Source organism: Chenopodium album, chromosome 21, assembly GCF_948465745.1.
Source record: "Chenopodium album chromosome 21, dcCheAlbu1.1, whole genome shotgun sequence".
Classification (NCBI taxonomy): Eukaryota; Viridiplantae; Streptophyta; class Magnoliopsida; order Caryophyllales; family Amaranthaceae; genus Chenopodium; species Chenopodium album.
This window is the reverse complement of record NC_137854.1, coordinates 17,110,118-17,125,439: the sequence shown is the minus strand read 5'-3', so window position 1 is coordinate 17,125,439 and position 15,322 is coordinate 17,110,118. Positions and strand designations below refer to the sequence as shown.

The window sequence follows — 15,322 nt, the reverse complement described above, 5'->3', positions numbered from 1 at the left end:
ACAGGTTCACCAATAATTAATATTCCGGGATAAAACATAACAATCAATAATCAACATTGCACAGATAACATGATTAACAGGCTCTCGCAATTTATTAATCAACATAGATCTAACAGGCTCTCTGCAATTTACTAGATCTAAGTTCCTATTGAAAATAGCCTTTAATATTAAATTAACATCTGCTCGATTCATCAATTCAATAATGCTAAACATTTACAACCAAATTACATCTGCTCGATTCATAACCCAATTGCAAAGAATTAAAACAATTCAATAAGAAATTATCATGCAATATCAATAATCAATAATAACAAATTATCCCTTCATATTAATTATGGATCCCCATAAACCCTAGAATTAAACTACTCAGACATGATTAAAACTAAACTAAACAAACCAAATAAACTAAACATAAATAAAATTGATAAGCAATTAAATAAAACAATTAAAGTAAACATATGAGAAAACAAGAATATGAAATCAATAAAACGATAAAAGAACTTAAAAGTAATTTAGCTAATAGAAGTCAACTAATACGGTTAGGAAATTGACGAAAAGCAAATAGAACTACGTAGTAATAATCCTAAGCAATAAGGAATCTAATAAAGCTGCCTAATAACAATTCTGAAAGCAAAAACAAAATTATCAAAAGCTAAAACTAACAATCTGACCTCCTCCCTTACGTAATACTACTACTCCTTATTTATATGAAAAGGAGTTCCACTAAAACTAGGATTAGGAAAAGTACTCCGTGCTACTGGGCTAATAACCGATCGGGCCACAGTCAGCTCGATCGGGCTCGGCTGTCTCACAGCCCACAAAGTTGACTTTTATCTTTGGGCTTTTACTCATTGGGCTTCCTTCACTTGCATGCTTAGCTTGAGCATCTAAGTAGTCGCGACCTTTATTTAGCCTCTTTACTTGAACCGAGCCCTTAATCACCGACTCAAATTTCTCCAACTCGACCTTGGGCTTAAAATATACAGTCATAAAATACGATCCGACTCTAATATTTTCGTAGTGGCTCAATAAGCTCGGAAATTGTCATAAATCTGCAAATTCCTACAAAATAATACTAACTCTACGAAAACACTAGAAAACGTATATTAGTAATAAAAATAGCTTCGCAGAGCTCAAAAAAGCACAAATATGACCGTGGGACGAGGAATATATATATATATATATATATATATATATATATATATATATATATATATATATATATATATACATATATATATATATATATATAAATATATTCTAGACCTAATTTTTGTTGAACTTGATTTATAGAAATTATAATATTACAAATTGATCTTTTGGGATATTCTTGCCGTGAAACAATTTATATCATTCTTATTTAGTTAACTTATTGAATGGATTTACCTTAGTGTAATCATTATGATAGCAAAATCAATTATTAGCAGATACAATATTTGATTCTAGAATACATAAGATGCATATAGTATTATTTTATAAAAGATGCATATATTTTTATTATATAAACTATGCATATAATTTTATTCCCAAATAATAATAGGACATATCTCAATATTAAACCACGTTTGTCAGCAACATTATTATAATTTTTAGGAAACTTGATTGATTATAAAAAATAATCTCGGAATGTATGTAGTTTATCTTTGGAGTAATAATAATATTAATAAAAATCTAATGTGATTAAAAGTTGCCACAAAACAAATAAAAGTTACCCCAATGTAATGAACATGCTTAATGATAAAGTTAATTTCTAAAAATGTGTAAAAATCAAATGCTAGTGAGTGAAAGTAACTACATTACCTTTATAAAACATATCAATGTTTATTTCAATTAAAATCATATCATCATTAGAATTATCATTTAAAAGTTAAAAGTTATCAATTACCCAAAAATTTGGTTCGATGTACACTAATAATATTAATGTAAATCGGGTGTACACAAAAGTTTTTGTACATGTTGTGAGTTTTTTTTTCTTTAATATGGTCTCCAATAAAGCTACACGGTCCCCATTAGATATTTGGGGAATACAACGTGCTTTGTGTACGGTTGACCACACCATGTGACCGCTTGTACATCGAACAAAGTAACCCTATAACACTGACCAAGTAAATCTTCTTGTAGTACTGACTAAATAACCTCTATAACATAGTCGAAGTAACCCCTACAATCACATATGAAAGTTGGCGTGGTCTCTATATATTAAGTAGACAATTTTATTTACTCTAGGGTAATGTTTATTTGTGTTCAGGTAGCTTATGATTATTTTAGGGGAAACTTACAACTGATAGTAAACATTTATTGTAAACCTAATACAAACCTAATATTTTAAAAAGTTTGTGTCTACATAGAGAGTATGTTTTATCATGTTGATCAAGATAATAGTACACATGAAGGGTAATGTACTTAATATTAGTCTATTGGATATGTGAATGTGCTTGATACATTCTGATCCAAAAGGGAAAATATAATCGAGATATTAGAGGTGATCATTTACGGGTTTGGGCGGGAAACGGGACGGGCTTATAGTTTATACTTTGTCCGACGGGCTTAATCACGCAAACTGAAGCCCTTTTATGCTGGGTTGACAATTTGTCCATACCCACCCTATCAAATGAGACGGGCTTTGTACGTGGGCTAACGGGCTTAAAATCTTAGTTCTTATTTTATTATTTTTATGACTTTGTTTTAATTATTATAAACACTTAGTAATCTTTTTATTATTTATTTATGTTACAATTGTTTTGATTAAGTTGTCTTAAAAATTTCTTGGTCACAAATGATAAGAGAATTTTTAAAAAAATTGAAATTGTGACATATGTTAGTACGTGAAAAATTATGAACGAACAATATAATAAATTAATAAGTCTCTGATGATAAAATATATATAAAAAAATAGTTACTGTAGCTAATAAATACTTAGAGTCTAATACACTTTCTTTGTGTGTATATATATATATATATATATATATATATATATATATATATATATATATATATATATAGTTTAACTAACTAAAAAATTTATTAAATTATTTTTATTAAAAGGGTCCGATGGGCTAGCTCGCGATACAAATAGTCTTACCCATGTCCACCCATTTATATTAGCGGGCCGGGCTGGCCCTAGCCCATCCAAATATTCAAAATTTCCCAAAATTGTTGTCCAAACCCGCCCATTTTACTGGCCGGGAAAGGCGCGCTTAGCGGGTTGTCCCGTCTATGAACAACTCTACAAGATATGTAGTGAAAAACGACTTTTTTATATCATTATTTCAATTTTTTTATATTCAACAATGAATTGGAAATATTATACATAGTATTAAGTAATGTGATAAATGGGCACACATTATTGTGAGTAACATCGTCATGATGAAATTATAAATAATCAATTTTTGTAAAAGATTTCACTATTAGACATTAATCTAATTATAGTTTAAATATTGTGAAATTTAATAGTTGAACTTTATAAACCGTGCAATTGCACGGGTACTATACTAGTAAGTATCTAAGTTAGATAAACAAAATGTGGTAAATACCATATATCTATTTTTTTAAATTTAAAACAATAACTATACTGACACTATAATTATACTTAGATTTGAATATGCAATGGCATGAGATCTAAACTAGTAAAACACAAAGTGTAACCTTAAATTCAAAACAGAGTGAATAATCATTTTACAAAATTGATTATACGTTGCTTCTCCTCTAATCTAAATCAAATCTAAATCAACTTGTGCCAATCAACACTAGCATAGACATCAAACTATCAAAGTAGAAGAGACCCCAAACCATACAATATACAATAGTTTATTAGATTCTTAATTGTACTTTATTAATTTATTATCATCATCATTATTATTTTTAATATTGACTATTGAATGAAAAAAAAATTAAAAATGAAAGCAAAGCAATGATGCCATAATTTTTCTAACAAAAGAAAGCCAGCGAAAATAAAAAATAAAAAAAAATAAAAAAACCCACCCAACTCAACCCAACCCAACTGTTCCAGACTACAGACTTTTTTGCTTTTCCCACCTCTTCACCAAAATTCTCTTTCTCTCTCTTCAACCTTCATTCTTCATCTTCTTCTTATTCTTCTTCCTTTTTTCTTCAGTAGCAGATTCATTTCTAGAGAGAGAATTTTTAGAGAGAGAAAGTTGGCGATCTCTGTGTAGTAGAGAGAAAGCTTGATACTGATTATCAATGGCGACTTTAACATGGCGGAAAGCTTACGGTGCCATTAAAGACCACACCAAAGTCGGTCTTGCTACTATTAACAGTGATTATAAGGTTTTTGATTCTCTTCTTCCTTTTTTTTTTTTTCGTGATTTTGCCCTAATTTTTCCGATTTTTTTGGTCTGATTTTTGCCTATTTTTGTGCGATACTAGGATTTGGATGTTGCGGTTGTTAAGGCAACGAATCATGTCGAGTGTCCGCCAAAAGAGCGACATCTTAGAAGTGAGTAGAATTACATGATTTTTGTAGTTTTTTTGTGGTAGATCCGTTTTTAGTGGATTGAGAATTTGTTGATGTTTGGTAATTGATTTCAGAGATTTTGCTTGCTACATCTGCAATTAGGCCTAGGGCTGATGTTGCGTATTGCCTTCATGCTCTTGCTCGCCGATTAGGCAAGACTCGTAATTGGACGGTACTGTCTTAATTTTTAATTAGTATCATATAATCATGATTTTGTCAAGTATATTTTAATTATTCTTTGTGTGCTTGCATATTTTATGTATTGTTTTACTTTTTCTCGTTTTATGACCATTTCTCTGTGAATTTATAAATGAAATGATACCTCTTGCTCACTCGGCGATGAATTTTGGGCTAAAATTTAATCATTTTTTTTTTTTTGCTGTGAATTAGTATTATTTTTGTCGAGACTGAGTTTGTTGGTTCATCATATTGATCAGTGTCAGTGACAAACTTTTACAGCATATTATGCGAAAGCCAGGCTTTTCAATGTTGAGAGGTTCTTTTGTTTTCAGGGGAAATGTAGTCACTGCCTTGAAAAGAATTGTAGGATCTGATAGTGTATAGATTTATTATTTTGTTCGAACACTTTTCTTTTTCGTGTGTCCTAAATTTATTGGAACACTTTGTTTATGGAAAATAATACATTATTAGGGCCCTAGTCCCTCTCGCATTCTATTATAGAAAACCCCTATCTCACATCACATTTACTTTCCTATTAAATAATAATTGATAACATTTCAATAACTTAACACGTAAAACATTCTGCTCATACAAAATTTCGAACTATTGGCACTCCTTAAGATTTTGCACTGGGTTGTGCAAATTTATTTGTCTGTTCCATTTTGGTGATTTTATCTACTCCTCTATCTTCATGCTTTACTAAGGTTGGGTAGTACCCATGTTGCATCGTGCATGTTCTCTCGTGAGCAGGCTTATCACTAGTCAAAAGAAAATGTGTTGGCCATCTATGGATTATTCAATGTAGTCTTTTACTAAACGTAGCAAATTTATTGTTATCTCAGCTATAATAGTTTTTTTCTATTACCTAATGCATCCATACTTGTCTTTTAGATTGAGCTATTTCATATTGAAATCAAGATGGATTCATTTATATGAATATTGTTTCATCTTGGACCTTTCCTATTCATGCTTTTTTTCTTATTCCCTCTATTTCACTAAAATGGTTTAACTTTTATGTCAAAGTTTGTAATCTTTGATGGAGTATTTCCATTCATACAAGTGTTAAAAATATTAATGTGCAAGATCTTGTTTGATTTATCTTAAAGTACTAAGGGTAATAAATTTTATTATTTTTACCAACACATAATTATTGGTAATACTGGTCAAATGTGTGAAATGAGTATTGCAAAAAAAAGTGTAACTAATTAGTGAAGCGAAGGTAAAATCTTTTGGACAATGGACTCTGTAGGATTTTGTCTTGTATGGAGTAATGGAAATTTAATATTGCTTGTGGCACCACTTCATGCTGACCTTCTGATCACATAGAAGGAAGAAAACCACAGTCGCGATTGGTTGATATGGCATCTCATGCAGTCTTGTTGTGAATTGACGAATGGAATTTATTCGACGTTGTCATTTAGTTGCAGCATATCTCTACATTATTGTTCAAAATATACTTCTTATCTCTTTGAACATTATTTTGTCGTTCAGTATGTAGTTGAAGGTGTTTTACTGTATAGTGACTATATTTTGTGAGTGTAATTTTTTGAATTTAATTGCCTAATTGATGTTTAATGGCTTTAATATAGGATTAAAACGATTGATGCCATTAAAAATCAGTCTTTATTGAAATGTTTAGCACTCTATGCAAACATACACAACGTGAGTATAAAATATTATAAACAAGCATACCATGGGTCAACTAGTTGTGAATTTATCATAGAATAGCATCTTGCCATCTTCATAATTTAGGGTCCTTGATTTAATTCCATGGTGCTGATCGATCAACTAACTGTCATTTCCTTTTGCTTGTGAGTTTTGGGCCCTTGACGTAAAGCATGATCCATTTATCATTTTTTCTATGCTACATAGCTACAGTTATATATGCGACAGATCTGAACTTCACTACATTTGCTGAATTACTTTTTGTTGGAGAGAATCCATTGATTTGGTTACTGATGAAAGTAATGTGTACATGACTGTATGCCTGTCCTGCTTCATGAATAATTATGATTTTGTTGGCAGAATCTTAGCTGTAAGCTATAGTTTATGATGCATAGACTTATGAGGATTCTTATGTTGTTTTTTCTCCACCTTAATGAACAGGTTGCACTGAAAACATTGATAGTTGTCCATAGGCTATTGAGAGAGGGTGATCCAACTTTTAGGGAAGAACTTCTTGGTTTCTCACAACGTGGGCGTGTACTGCAGCTCTCCAATTTCAAGGATGACTCGAGTCCAATCGGTTGTCCTTTAGTCTTTTTCTTGGTTATGCTTGTTCATTTTCATGTGTTCAGATTGCTTCTCTCTTTTCTCCATGTTGCAACATCTTATGTATAGTGTTATAATTGAAAATTGCAGCTTGGGATTGCTCTGGTTGGGTTCGCACTTATGCACTTTTCTTAGAGGAACGGCTTGAGTGTTTCAGAGTTTTAAAATATGATATTGAAGCTGAGCGTCTACCAAAACCTGCTGATGGGCAGGAGAAGGTGTGTATTTTTACACTTTTTCCTCTTGTATGTTTAGTTATTTATTTAAAATTATCACTATGTTCTGATTGGAAAATATTAGTATATGTTAGATGTGTTAAAGATGATGGATCCATTACATATTTGCTAGACACTCAAACGCATGGCTGACTTAAAATTAGTTTGCCTGATTAATTGGTTTATTTACTGGCAGATTCGTGCAAGTTATGTCATTTTAATACATTTATCTCTTTAGAAATTATGAGGCCATAGATAACCTCATGCTGTTTAAGAATAATTGGTGGTTTTGAAGCTAGAGTAAATGCTACAATGAGGAATGAGGGTTCCTTAGTTTGGCTGAAAATCTTAGGTTTGTTAAGTGCTAGGTACTTTGAAGGGCATAGAGTTCCTAAAGATCAGATGTAAGGTATGACTGTATGAGATGTAGGCATTCCATTAATCCTTGGGAATTGCTTCTTTCTTAAATTAGGGATTGATCTTTTTATTTTTTATTTTTTTAATTATATACTCCGTATTTTTATTTTTTAGCTATATTTTGTGTTATAACTTATAAGTAAACTGTTGCTCCATAAGTCCATATAAAATTTGCATACTACTCACAGTAGTAAGAGAAATCATGTCAATGGGTTTTGGCTGAGTGTGACACCACCTATGCTGCTACCTAATCAACACCCCTACACAGGCCAGTTGACCAACCTTTGCTCTCACTGCTATCTGACCAACTATCGTTGCTGCTGCCAGCCTGCCACTGCCATCTGACCAAGCATTGGCCCACAACATCACCTAACTAGCCTCCACTACCCCTGTTACCTGACAGAGTGACAGTCCTACTTAACCAGCCATCAAGAATTGACCACCCACTGAAACATCCACCACCAACAAACCAATCACCATGACCACCAAAAAGTGGTGGCGCCTTTGAATTCTCTCTCTTCCCTTGGTGGTGGAAATCAGAGACAATGCCCCGTATTGGTTGTTGGAAGTGGCTGGGTTAGTGTTGAGTTGAGGTGAGGTGAGGTGAGGTTGGCGATGGTAGTTGTGTGGGCTGGGTGGGTTTCTTGGTTGGTTGGTGAGAGTCTAAAGAGGGGAGGGGCAAAAATGTCCTTAGACATCGTGGTTTGAGTGATATTCTTCTGGAAATTGCAATATCTGTAGAAAATTTGTGTACAGCTGTAAAGTAGATACGCAATGCTGCCCATGGCTCATGTGTTGGCCACCTCTTAATTCTCCTTTGTGGTTAGTAACCCTTTTGATTTCTTAGCTTTTGTATTTTCAAAGGTCAAAAATAGAGAAAAAAACATCTGTGAGGCTGAGAATTGATTAGAAGTTCTGAAAAGCTGGAGAAAAGTTGAACTAAGAGCAACTCCAATGGCAAGCTAATTGTCAAATTAGCTTGCCATGCCACCTAGGATTGCAAACCTATTCAGTCTTCTAGCTAATTTATACCACAATGGTTAAGCTAACTGTCATTTAGTTTTTTCAATTTTATTTTTTAAATAATTAATATTTTATGCGAGAATTAATTTCTAAGCTAATTAGCTTAGCCTAGCTAATTTGCTTGGCCAAGCTATTTATATAACTAACTTGAATATTATTAAAATTGCAAGCTAGTCCCCAAAAGCAACCATTGGAGTTGCTCTGATGAGTAGAAAAATTAGAAGGGTTGGAAACAGAATAGAATCATTCCAAAGAAGTTAAATGCTCACGGAATCCTTCTTGTTACCACAAACTAGGAACTCTAGTGCTCTAGAGCAGAGGATCTGAAGAAGGGTGGGCATAGTAGATGGGTGAAGATGTGAGGAGGGAATGAAGCTAGAGAAAGGGCAGAAGGTCTGTTAATGACATTGAGGGCAAGCCTAGCATGCAAGTTTCTTTGTCCCATTCCTCCTTGTTCACAATAGAAGCATAATGTTTTGGAACTTTGCTCATTGCTTACTCTACCCTCTTTCTGCTAGGTGAGCCATGAGTGCACAGTGTTGTTCACATCATTATCCTTGCTGTTTCTTGGCTTTTTGCTATGTACTCAGTACATCCCTTATGGTGCCCTGTTCCTCCGCATTCCTTAGGCGCACTATTTTGAACTAAAGTTTGAGGAAAAACATCACCAGAAGGGCAAACTCCCGTTATTGGACAGTTAGCATGGGAAATGGCATCATGCTCTTGTAGTCATAATCTCATATGTGAAGCTAGCTAGGTTTAGCCACAAAATTATTATCAGAATTAGTGTGAAATATTAATGTGCTTTGTATTGTATTAAACATCATCTGTTTTTATATATATATATATATATTTTGAGAAATACTTAACTTTGCTATTTGAATCGTTACAGGGTTACAGTAGAACCAGGGATTTGGATTCAGAGGAACTTTTGGAGCAGTTGCCAGCCTTGCAGCAGTTGCTCTATCGTCTTATTGGATGCCGGGTATCTGGTTTCTCCTCTTTTAACTTTCCCCTGATTAATTTAATGTTTAATTTTTCTTGACTATTTATTTCTCATAACAGCCAGAAGGTGCCGCTCTTGGAAATTATGTGATACAGTATGCACTTGCCTTGGTATGTAAAAGCGTATCTATGGATTTTTTTCAAGTGCTTTACTAAGCTTGATGTGCAGGCTTCTGTTGGATACTTCCATAAACATAGTTATATTTGTCTGTTTACCAATATATTGAATTTTTTTCTGTAAATTTTATGATGCTTGAAGAAAATGAGTTTATGGTGGAACATTGGTGTAATTTATGCTTTAGAAGACATTTTGTTGTTTTTTGTGCCCTTATGCTATTAAATTGACAATACTCAAAAATCTGATAGTCTTTTGAGCTTGATTCTCAACCTTGTGGTAAGCGTTAACTAGAAACTTATCACTTAAGTATTCATGAGCTATTCTTAAGCTTTTTTGGCGCTAGATTTACGGGTATACCAGATTATCAGGTTGTGATTGATGATGTGAGAGAATGAATGTATGCAAGTTTACATTCATGACAGTGGTGTATACAAATTTTCTTGAATAGTTATATTGATAGAGGAAATACATATTGGTAAGAAAAGAAAGTAACATAATTTATTGGCTGCATTGTTGTTGCTTGCTGGCCTCTTGTTTGTATTTCCTGCTGATGTGGGCCATATAACTATTGCCAACTTATTTATTACTATCTGGTGATGGTATCTATATTTCTCGCAACCTATATCATTTGTATAATATGGAGCATGTCTGTTGTTTAAGTGTTTTATGGAAATCCATTTTCTGACGTAAGTAATGTTAATGAGTTTGTTAAGTTCTAAAAGAGTGTACAAGAGGTTACCTAACTAATGTTAAGGTCACTCTTCCCCATCAAGGTTACCCATGAATCTCACCTCCTAAAAAGTCAACTTCTTATTTACAAGCCTTGCTCCGGAGATCTGTGATTAGCTGAGTAATTAAATATATGACTAGTAATTTGCAAGTTGCTACACTGTCAGATTTGGGTTCTCAGTTACATATTCCCCTCTCTCTTACTTTTTAAATGCTACGTATTGAGTATCTGTTACCAAGATTACTATATGAATTATGGTTGTTTGACTCTTATTCATCTTTGCATTTGACATTTATATGCTGTCTGAATCATTCCACTTTTCTTTCTTGTTACAGGTTCTTAAGGAGAGTTTCAAAATATATTGTGCCATTAATGATGGAATTATTAATCTGGTTGATAAGGTAAATTGGATTTTTACGAATGTCACATATTAAGGCACTTGTGTAACGAGTCACACTGAATTTCATGTTTTCTTGTGGCAGTTTTTTGAAATGCCAAGACATGAAGCTGTAAAAGCCCTTGAAATTTATAGAAGAGCTGGCCAGCAGGTGATGATAATTGATAATTACAGCTTCCTAAATGTTATTGTTTTTAAGCAGTACTTCCTATAGCAGTCTTTTTATTTTATTTTACTAGATTGCATCCGTGCTAATGCACGGGATATATATAGTATGTATAGTTAGAAAGAAAAAAAAAAAGTATTGTAGAAGTGAGTTATGGAATTTTCTTTTAAAAAAATTTATTTGGATAAAGGAAGTTATTTGGAGTTTATTGCGAGGAAAAAAAAGAAAAATAAAAACAGTGCACAAAATTGCAGGATTGGAGTTTTGGAGGAATTTGTTGAGAACTAAAAAACAACTCTTAAATTATATTAAAGTTTTTTTTTTTTTTTTTTTTTTTTTTTTTTTTTTTTTTTTTTTTTTTTGGGGGGGGGGGGGGGGTGGTTGTGTAAAAAATAATGATATTATTAATTAGCTTTTGCTGTATGAACTAATCTTGGGCACTCATTGACATTTTACCTTCTACCATACTATAACTTGTTCGCCTTTATGGTTATTACTTAGAGAGGTGTATATGAAGGGATTATAGATGGCCAGATGGGTTTGTTTATGAAAATTTCTATTTGATATTTTAGGTAAAAAGTAATGACTAAGTTAATAGATTTAAGAATTATCTATATAAATGCACTGAATGGGGACTGAGTTTGATTATTTACTGATTCAGTTGGGTATTGTATATCTTGAAATTTCAATGCAGGCTGCGAGTCTCTCCGAGTTTTATGAGGTTTGTAAAGGATTGGAACTTGCTCGGAACTTCCAGTTTCCTGTTTTGAGAGAGGTAATTATTAGGGGTTTTGTTTAATGTAGTTATATGTGATGTTTTTTTTTTTTTTTGATAATGTTAGATATGGTGGCAATATGTTTTATCTTACTATTGCAGCCACCACAATCGTTTCTTGCAACCATGGATGAGTATATCAGAGAGGCACCTAAGATGGTAGATTTGCCAGCACAGCAGCTGGTAAGTTTGATATCTAAATGGCAGATTTTTTTTTTTTTTAGTCTATTTTTTTTTATTTATACATAGTTATTATCTAGGGGGAAAAATCATATTAGCTTGATGTTGGTTTACCTTTTTGGTCCATAATTTTGAATCAGGAATTTCCGGAAAGGCTTCTACTGACATACAAACCTGAGGAAAACAATCTTTCTGAAGATGATAAATCAACTATTGAAGATCCTCAACCAGTGGCTTCAGATGATTTGACATCTAGTGCTGAAGCTGCTCCTGCTACAACTGAAGCTCCTCCACCTGCTATGAATATGGACTCTGGTGATCTGCTGGTATGTCACTCCTTGATTAGGATGTTATATGTTACTGATGAGATGGCTTCATATGATTGGGTGAAAGTAGTTCCTAAAAGATTGCCATATCTAAGCAAGAAGGGTCAATATGCAGCAGCTTGGGTTTCTCTCTTTTCATCCTTCCAAAGAAAAAGAAAACCTTATCCTTTAATCATATGCACCATTGATGCTTCTGAAATCGTTTTATCTGATGAAACCATAGTGCACACACATATATGGGAAAAAAAAGGGAATATGAGGGATGAGTGGGGATAAATTTGGAATATCAAACAAACACGTACCTTTTTGTTCTGCATTTGTCACCGTGCTATTCTTTGGCTCCCTGATTTTTGCTGTCATAATTATTAGTTTTCTGACCACAGGGGCTGAATGATGTTACACCTGATGCAACAGCCATTGAGGAAAGTAATGCGTTGGCCTTGGCCATAGTGTCATCGGGTAAATTTGCGTATTATTTTTCTTCTTACTTTAGTGTATTTCTGTTTGTTCTTTGTTTTTTTTGGAACTAATATTCATATATTTTTTTTTATTTTTGGAATGAGAAGATGCTGCTTCAACCTCAAATTCTGGCACTGCTTCAGCCAATTTTGATCCATCTGGCTGGGAACTTGCTTTGGTTTCAACTCCAAGCACCGACATTTCTACTCATACTGATAGGCAACTGGTATGCGGTATCCTTCTCTAGCTTCCCTGGTTTCTACAGCTTAAAATTTGCATATACTTGTCAAGGAACTGTTGAGGAAGCTAGCAAGTAGTGTGCCGTTAAATCTTATCTAGCAGGAAGAGATAAATTGTGTTTCTCTCTTCATCTTGAGAAGCTATCCATCTGAGTTCATTGATGATGCATGTTTTGCAGCAGTACTTTCTCGTTACTTCTTTCATTTTCTTTTGGCTGAACTCAAAATGCTGTATTTGTGAATCATCTTTCTATAAGCTGACATTAGTATTTGTGAATCATCTTGATTTTGGGATGAATGCCAAACATAAATGTCAATTTTGATGAATGCCAAACATAAATGTCAATTTTGAACATTTGGGCTTTAGTTTAGGACACTGCTTTTAACTAGGGATATGGTTAAATGGAAGGTAAAATATCAGTCCCTGAGTAATTTGGCGTATTATATAATTTGCCATGAGTTAAAGGATGTGAGTTAAAATTTAAATGTAAATATTTTTACAGGTTTTGTGTTGCTGGTTTTTTAAAGTTTTGGTTGAATTTTGTCTATGTGGTGTATTTCAAGTGTTATTTTCTGTGGTGTTTGTTTTTTGAAATTATAGTCTACTCGCAGAAATCCATTAAAAAAGGAGAAAAGGTAGGGATGGCTAGATATTCTAATAACCTTTTTTTGCTGTATGTTAAGATCAGTAGTTTAATCTTCCTATATATTGTCGATAAGATATTGTTTGCTAATAAATTTAGGTATTTTAGATTATCACTTCCTTAATATGGCACTGTTATACATCATTTTTCAAATTTTCTATCTTGATTTATTGCTATGATCAATGTTTTTCGATGAGGATTGTTCTCTATTTAGCTTTTGGAAAGAGTGCTCTTTGCTATGATCAATATTGTTTGTTGGGGATTGCTCTCTATTTTGCTTTTGGAAGGAGTGCTCTTTACTAGTTTGGGTGGGGATTGGAACCTAGGTGAAGTAGAAATTCAGTTGGAAAAACCATTTTTTCAATGACTACATTTTCTACACTTAAATTCTAAAATTTAGACTTTTCAAACATGTAATTAGGATTGGACCAGTTTAGCCAGAATTAGATGATGCAAATATGGAACTTGCAGATAGCTACTAGCTTACTATGGCTGCATGGTTATTTGTCCTTGAAGTACATGTTTGTGCAAGCTTCTTGTTGAAATTCTTTTCAATTTAATGCTATTCTAAATTGAGGGGGCTATTTTCTTGATTTTATTGTGGTACCTTCCTGTGGTTCTGGTTTTTGTCATGATTATACCTTACCATGAATCACCTGACTTGGTTTATCATTAGTGATCTCTTTTGCTGTGAAAGAGGCAATTGATCAATGATGCATATTAACTTTATGTTTTATGTTAATAGATAATATAATGAGGATAGGTTATGATCATTGAAGTTGGTAGATTCACTTTTTTGTATGAAAAGAAATGAGTTTGCATCTTCCTTTTACAATGCTGTGTATAAATTTTTATTTCGTGATTTGTTTTGTTTGTGGAGCTTATACAATGCTACAGCTATTTGATACCATTGGCAATATATCTTTCTTTGTAGGCTGGTGGATTGGATTCACTCACACTGAATAGTTTGTACGATGAAGGAGCTTATAGAGCCAGCCAGCAGCCTGTTTATGGTGTACCATCAGCACCCAATCCATTTGAAGTACATGATCCCTTTGCAATGTCCAACAACATTGCTCCTCCTGCTGCAGTTCAGATGAATTCTATGACTCAGCAACCGCCACACAATCCTTTTGGTCCTTATCAGGCTCCTTATCATGCACAGTCACAGGCACCTGTGGGGCTTGGGGCACCAAATCCTTTCGGTGACGTAGGTTTTGGACCATATGCCGTTGCTCCTGTTAATCATCAACAAAATGCAGCTAATCCATTCGGGAATACAGGACTGCTGTAACCCTGATTGGATGCGATTGGCTTTTGGCACATATGGTTTTGGTAAAGTGTGAGGCTATAAAAGTGATGTTAATATGTCTTAGATTTTAGGTATGAGATGTCCATATGATGAAGGCATTTCTACACTGGATCGTCTTATAGTGTAAACCTACTATGATAAAAGAGATTCATTAATCTACTGATCAAGAATAATAATTTTTATTCTTTCCTATTGAGATCCAAATTATGAGGATTGTATATTTTTATTATATGGGGTCGTGTGTAAAAAATATGGTAAATGTAGGGACTCGCCATGGGGTGCTTTGCGAGGTGTAATTTGTATCACTGATACTGCTGTACTTGAAATGTGTTGCCGCATTGATCTTTGTTCTGAAATATGTCTCCTATTTTGTTTGGGATATAGGCCT

The 15,322-nt window shown here is 33.4% G+C and overlaps 1 protein-coding gene across 1 annotated transcript; it reads left to right on the top strand.

The window, feature by feature from the left end:
• Positions 1-3,981: 3,981 nt before the first annotated feature.
• Positions 3,982-15,315, top strand: LOC145602774 (putative clathrin assembly protein At2g01600). Its single transcript, XM_081658929.1, has 15 exons — positions 3,982-4,290; positions 4,390-4,459; positions 4,552-4,649; positions 6,764-6,902; positions 7,019-7,146; positions 9,476-9,568; positions 9,649-9,699; positions 10,772-10,837; positions 10,919-10,984; positions 11,694-11,774; positions 11,877-11,957; positions 12,095-12,280; positions 12,664-12,739; positions 12,847-12,965; positions 14,557-15,315. Exons 1-15 carry the CDS (start codon positions 4,204-4,206, stop codon positions 14,914-14,916), a joined length of 1,701 nt encoding a protein of 566 aa, XP_081515055.1. The 5' UTR covers positions 3,982-4,203; the 3' UTR covers positions 14,917-15,315.
• The last annotated feature ends 7 nt before the right edge of the window (positions 15,316-15,322 follow it).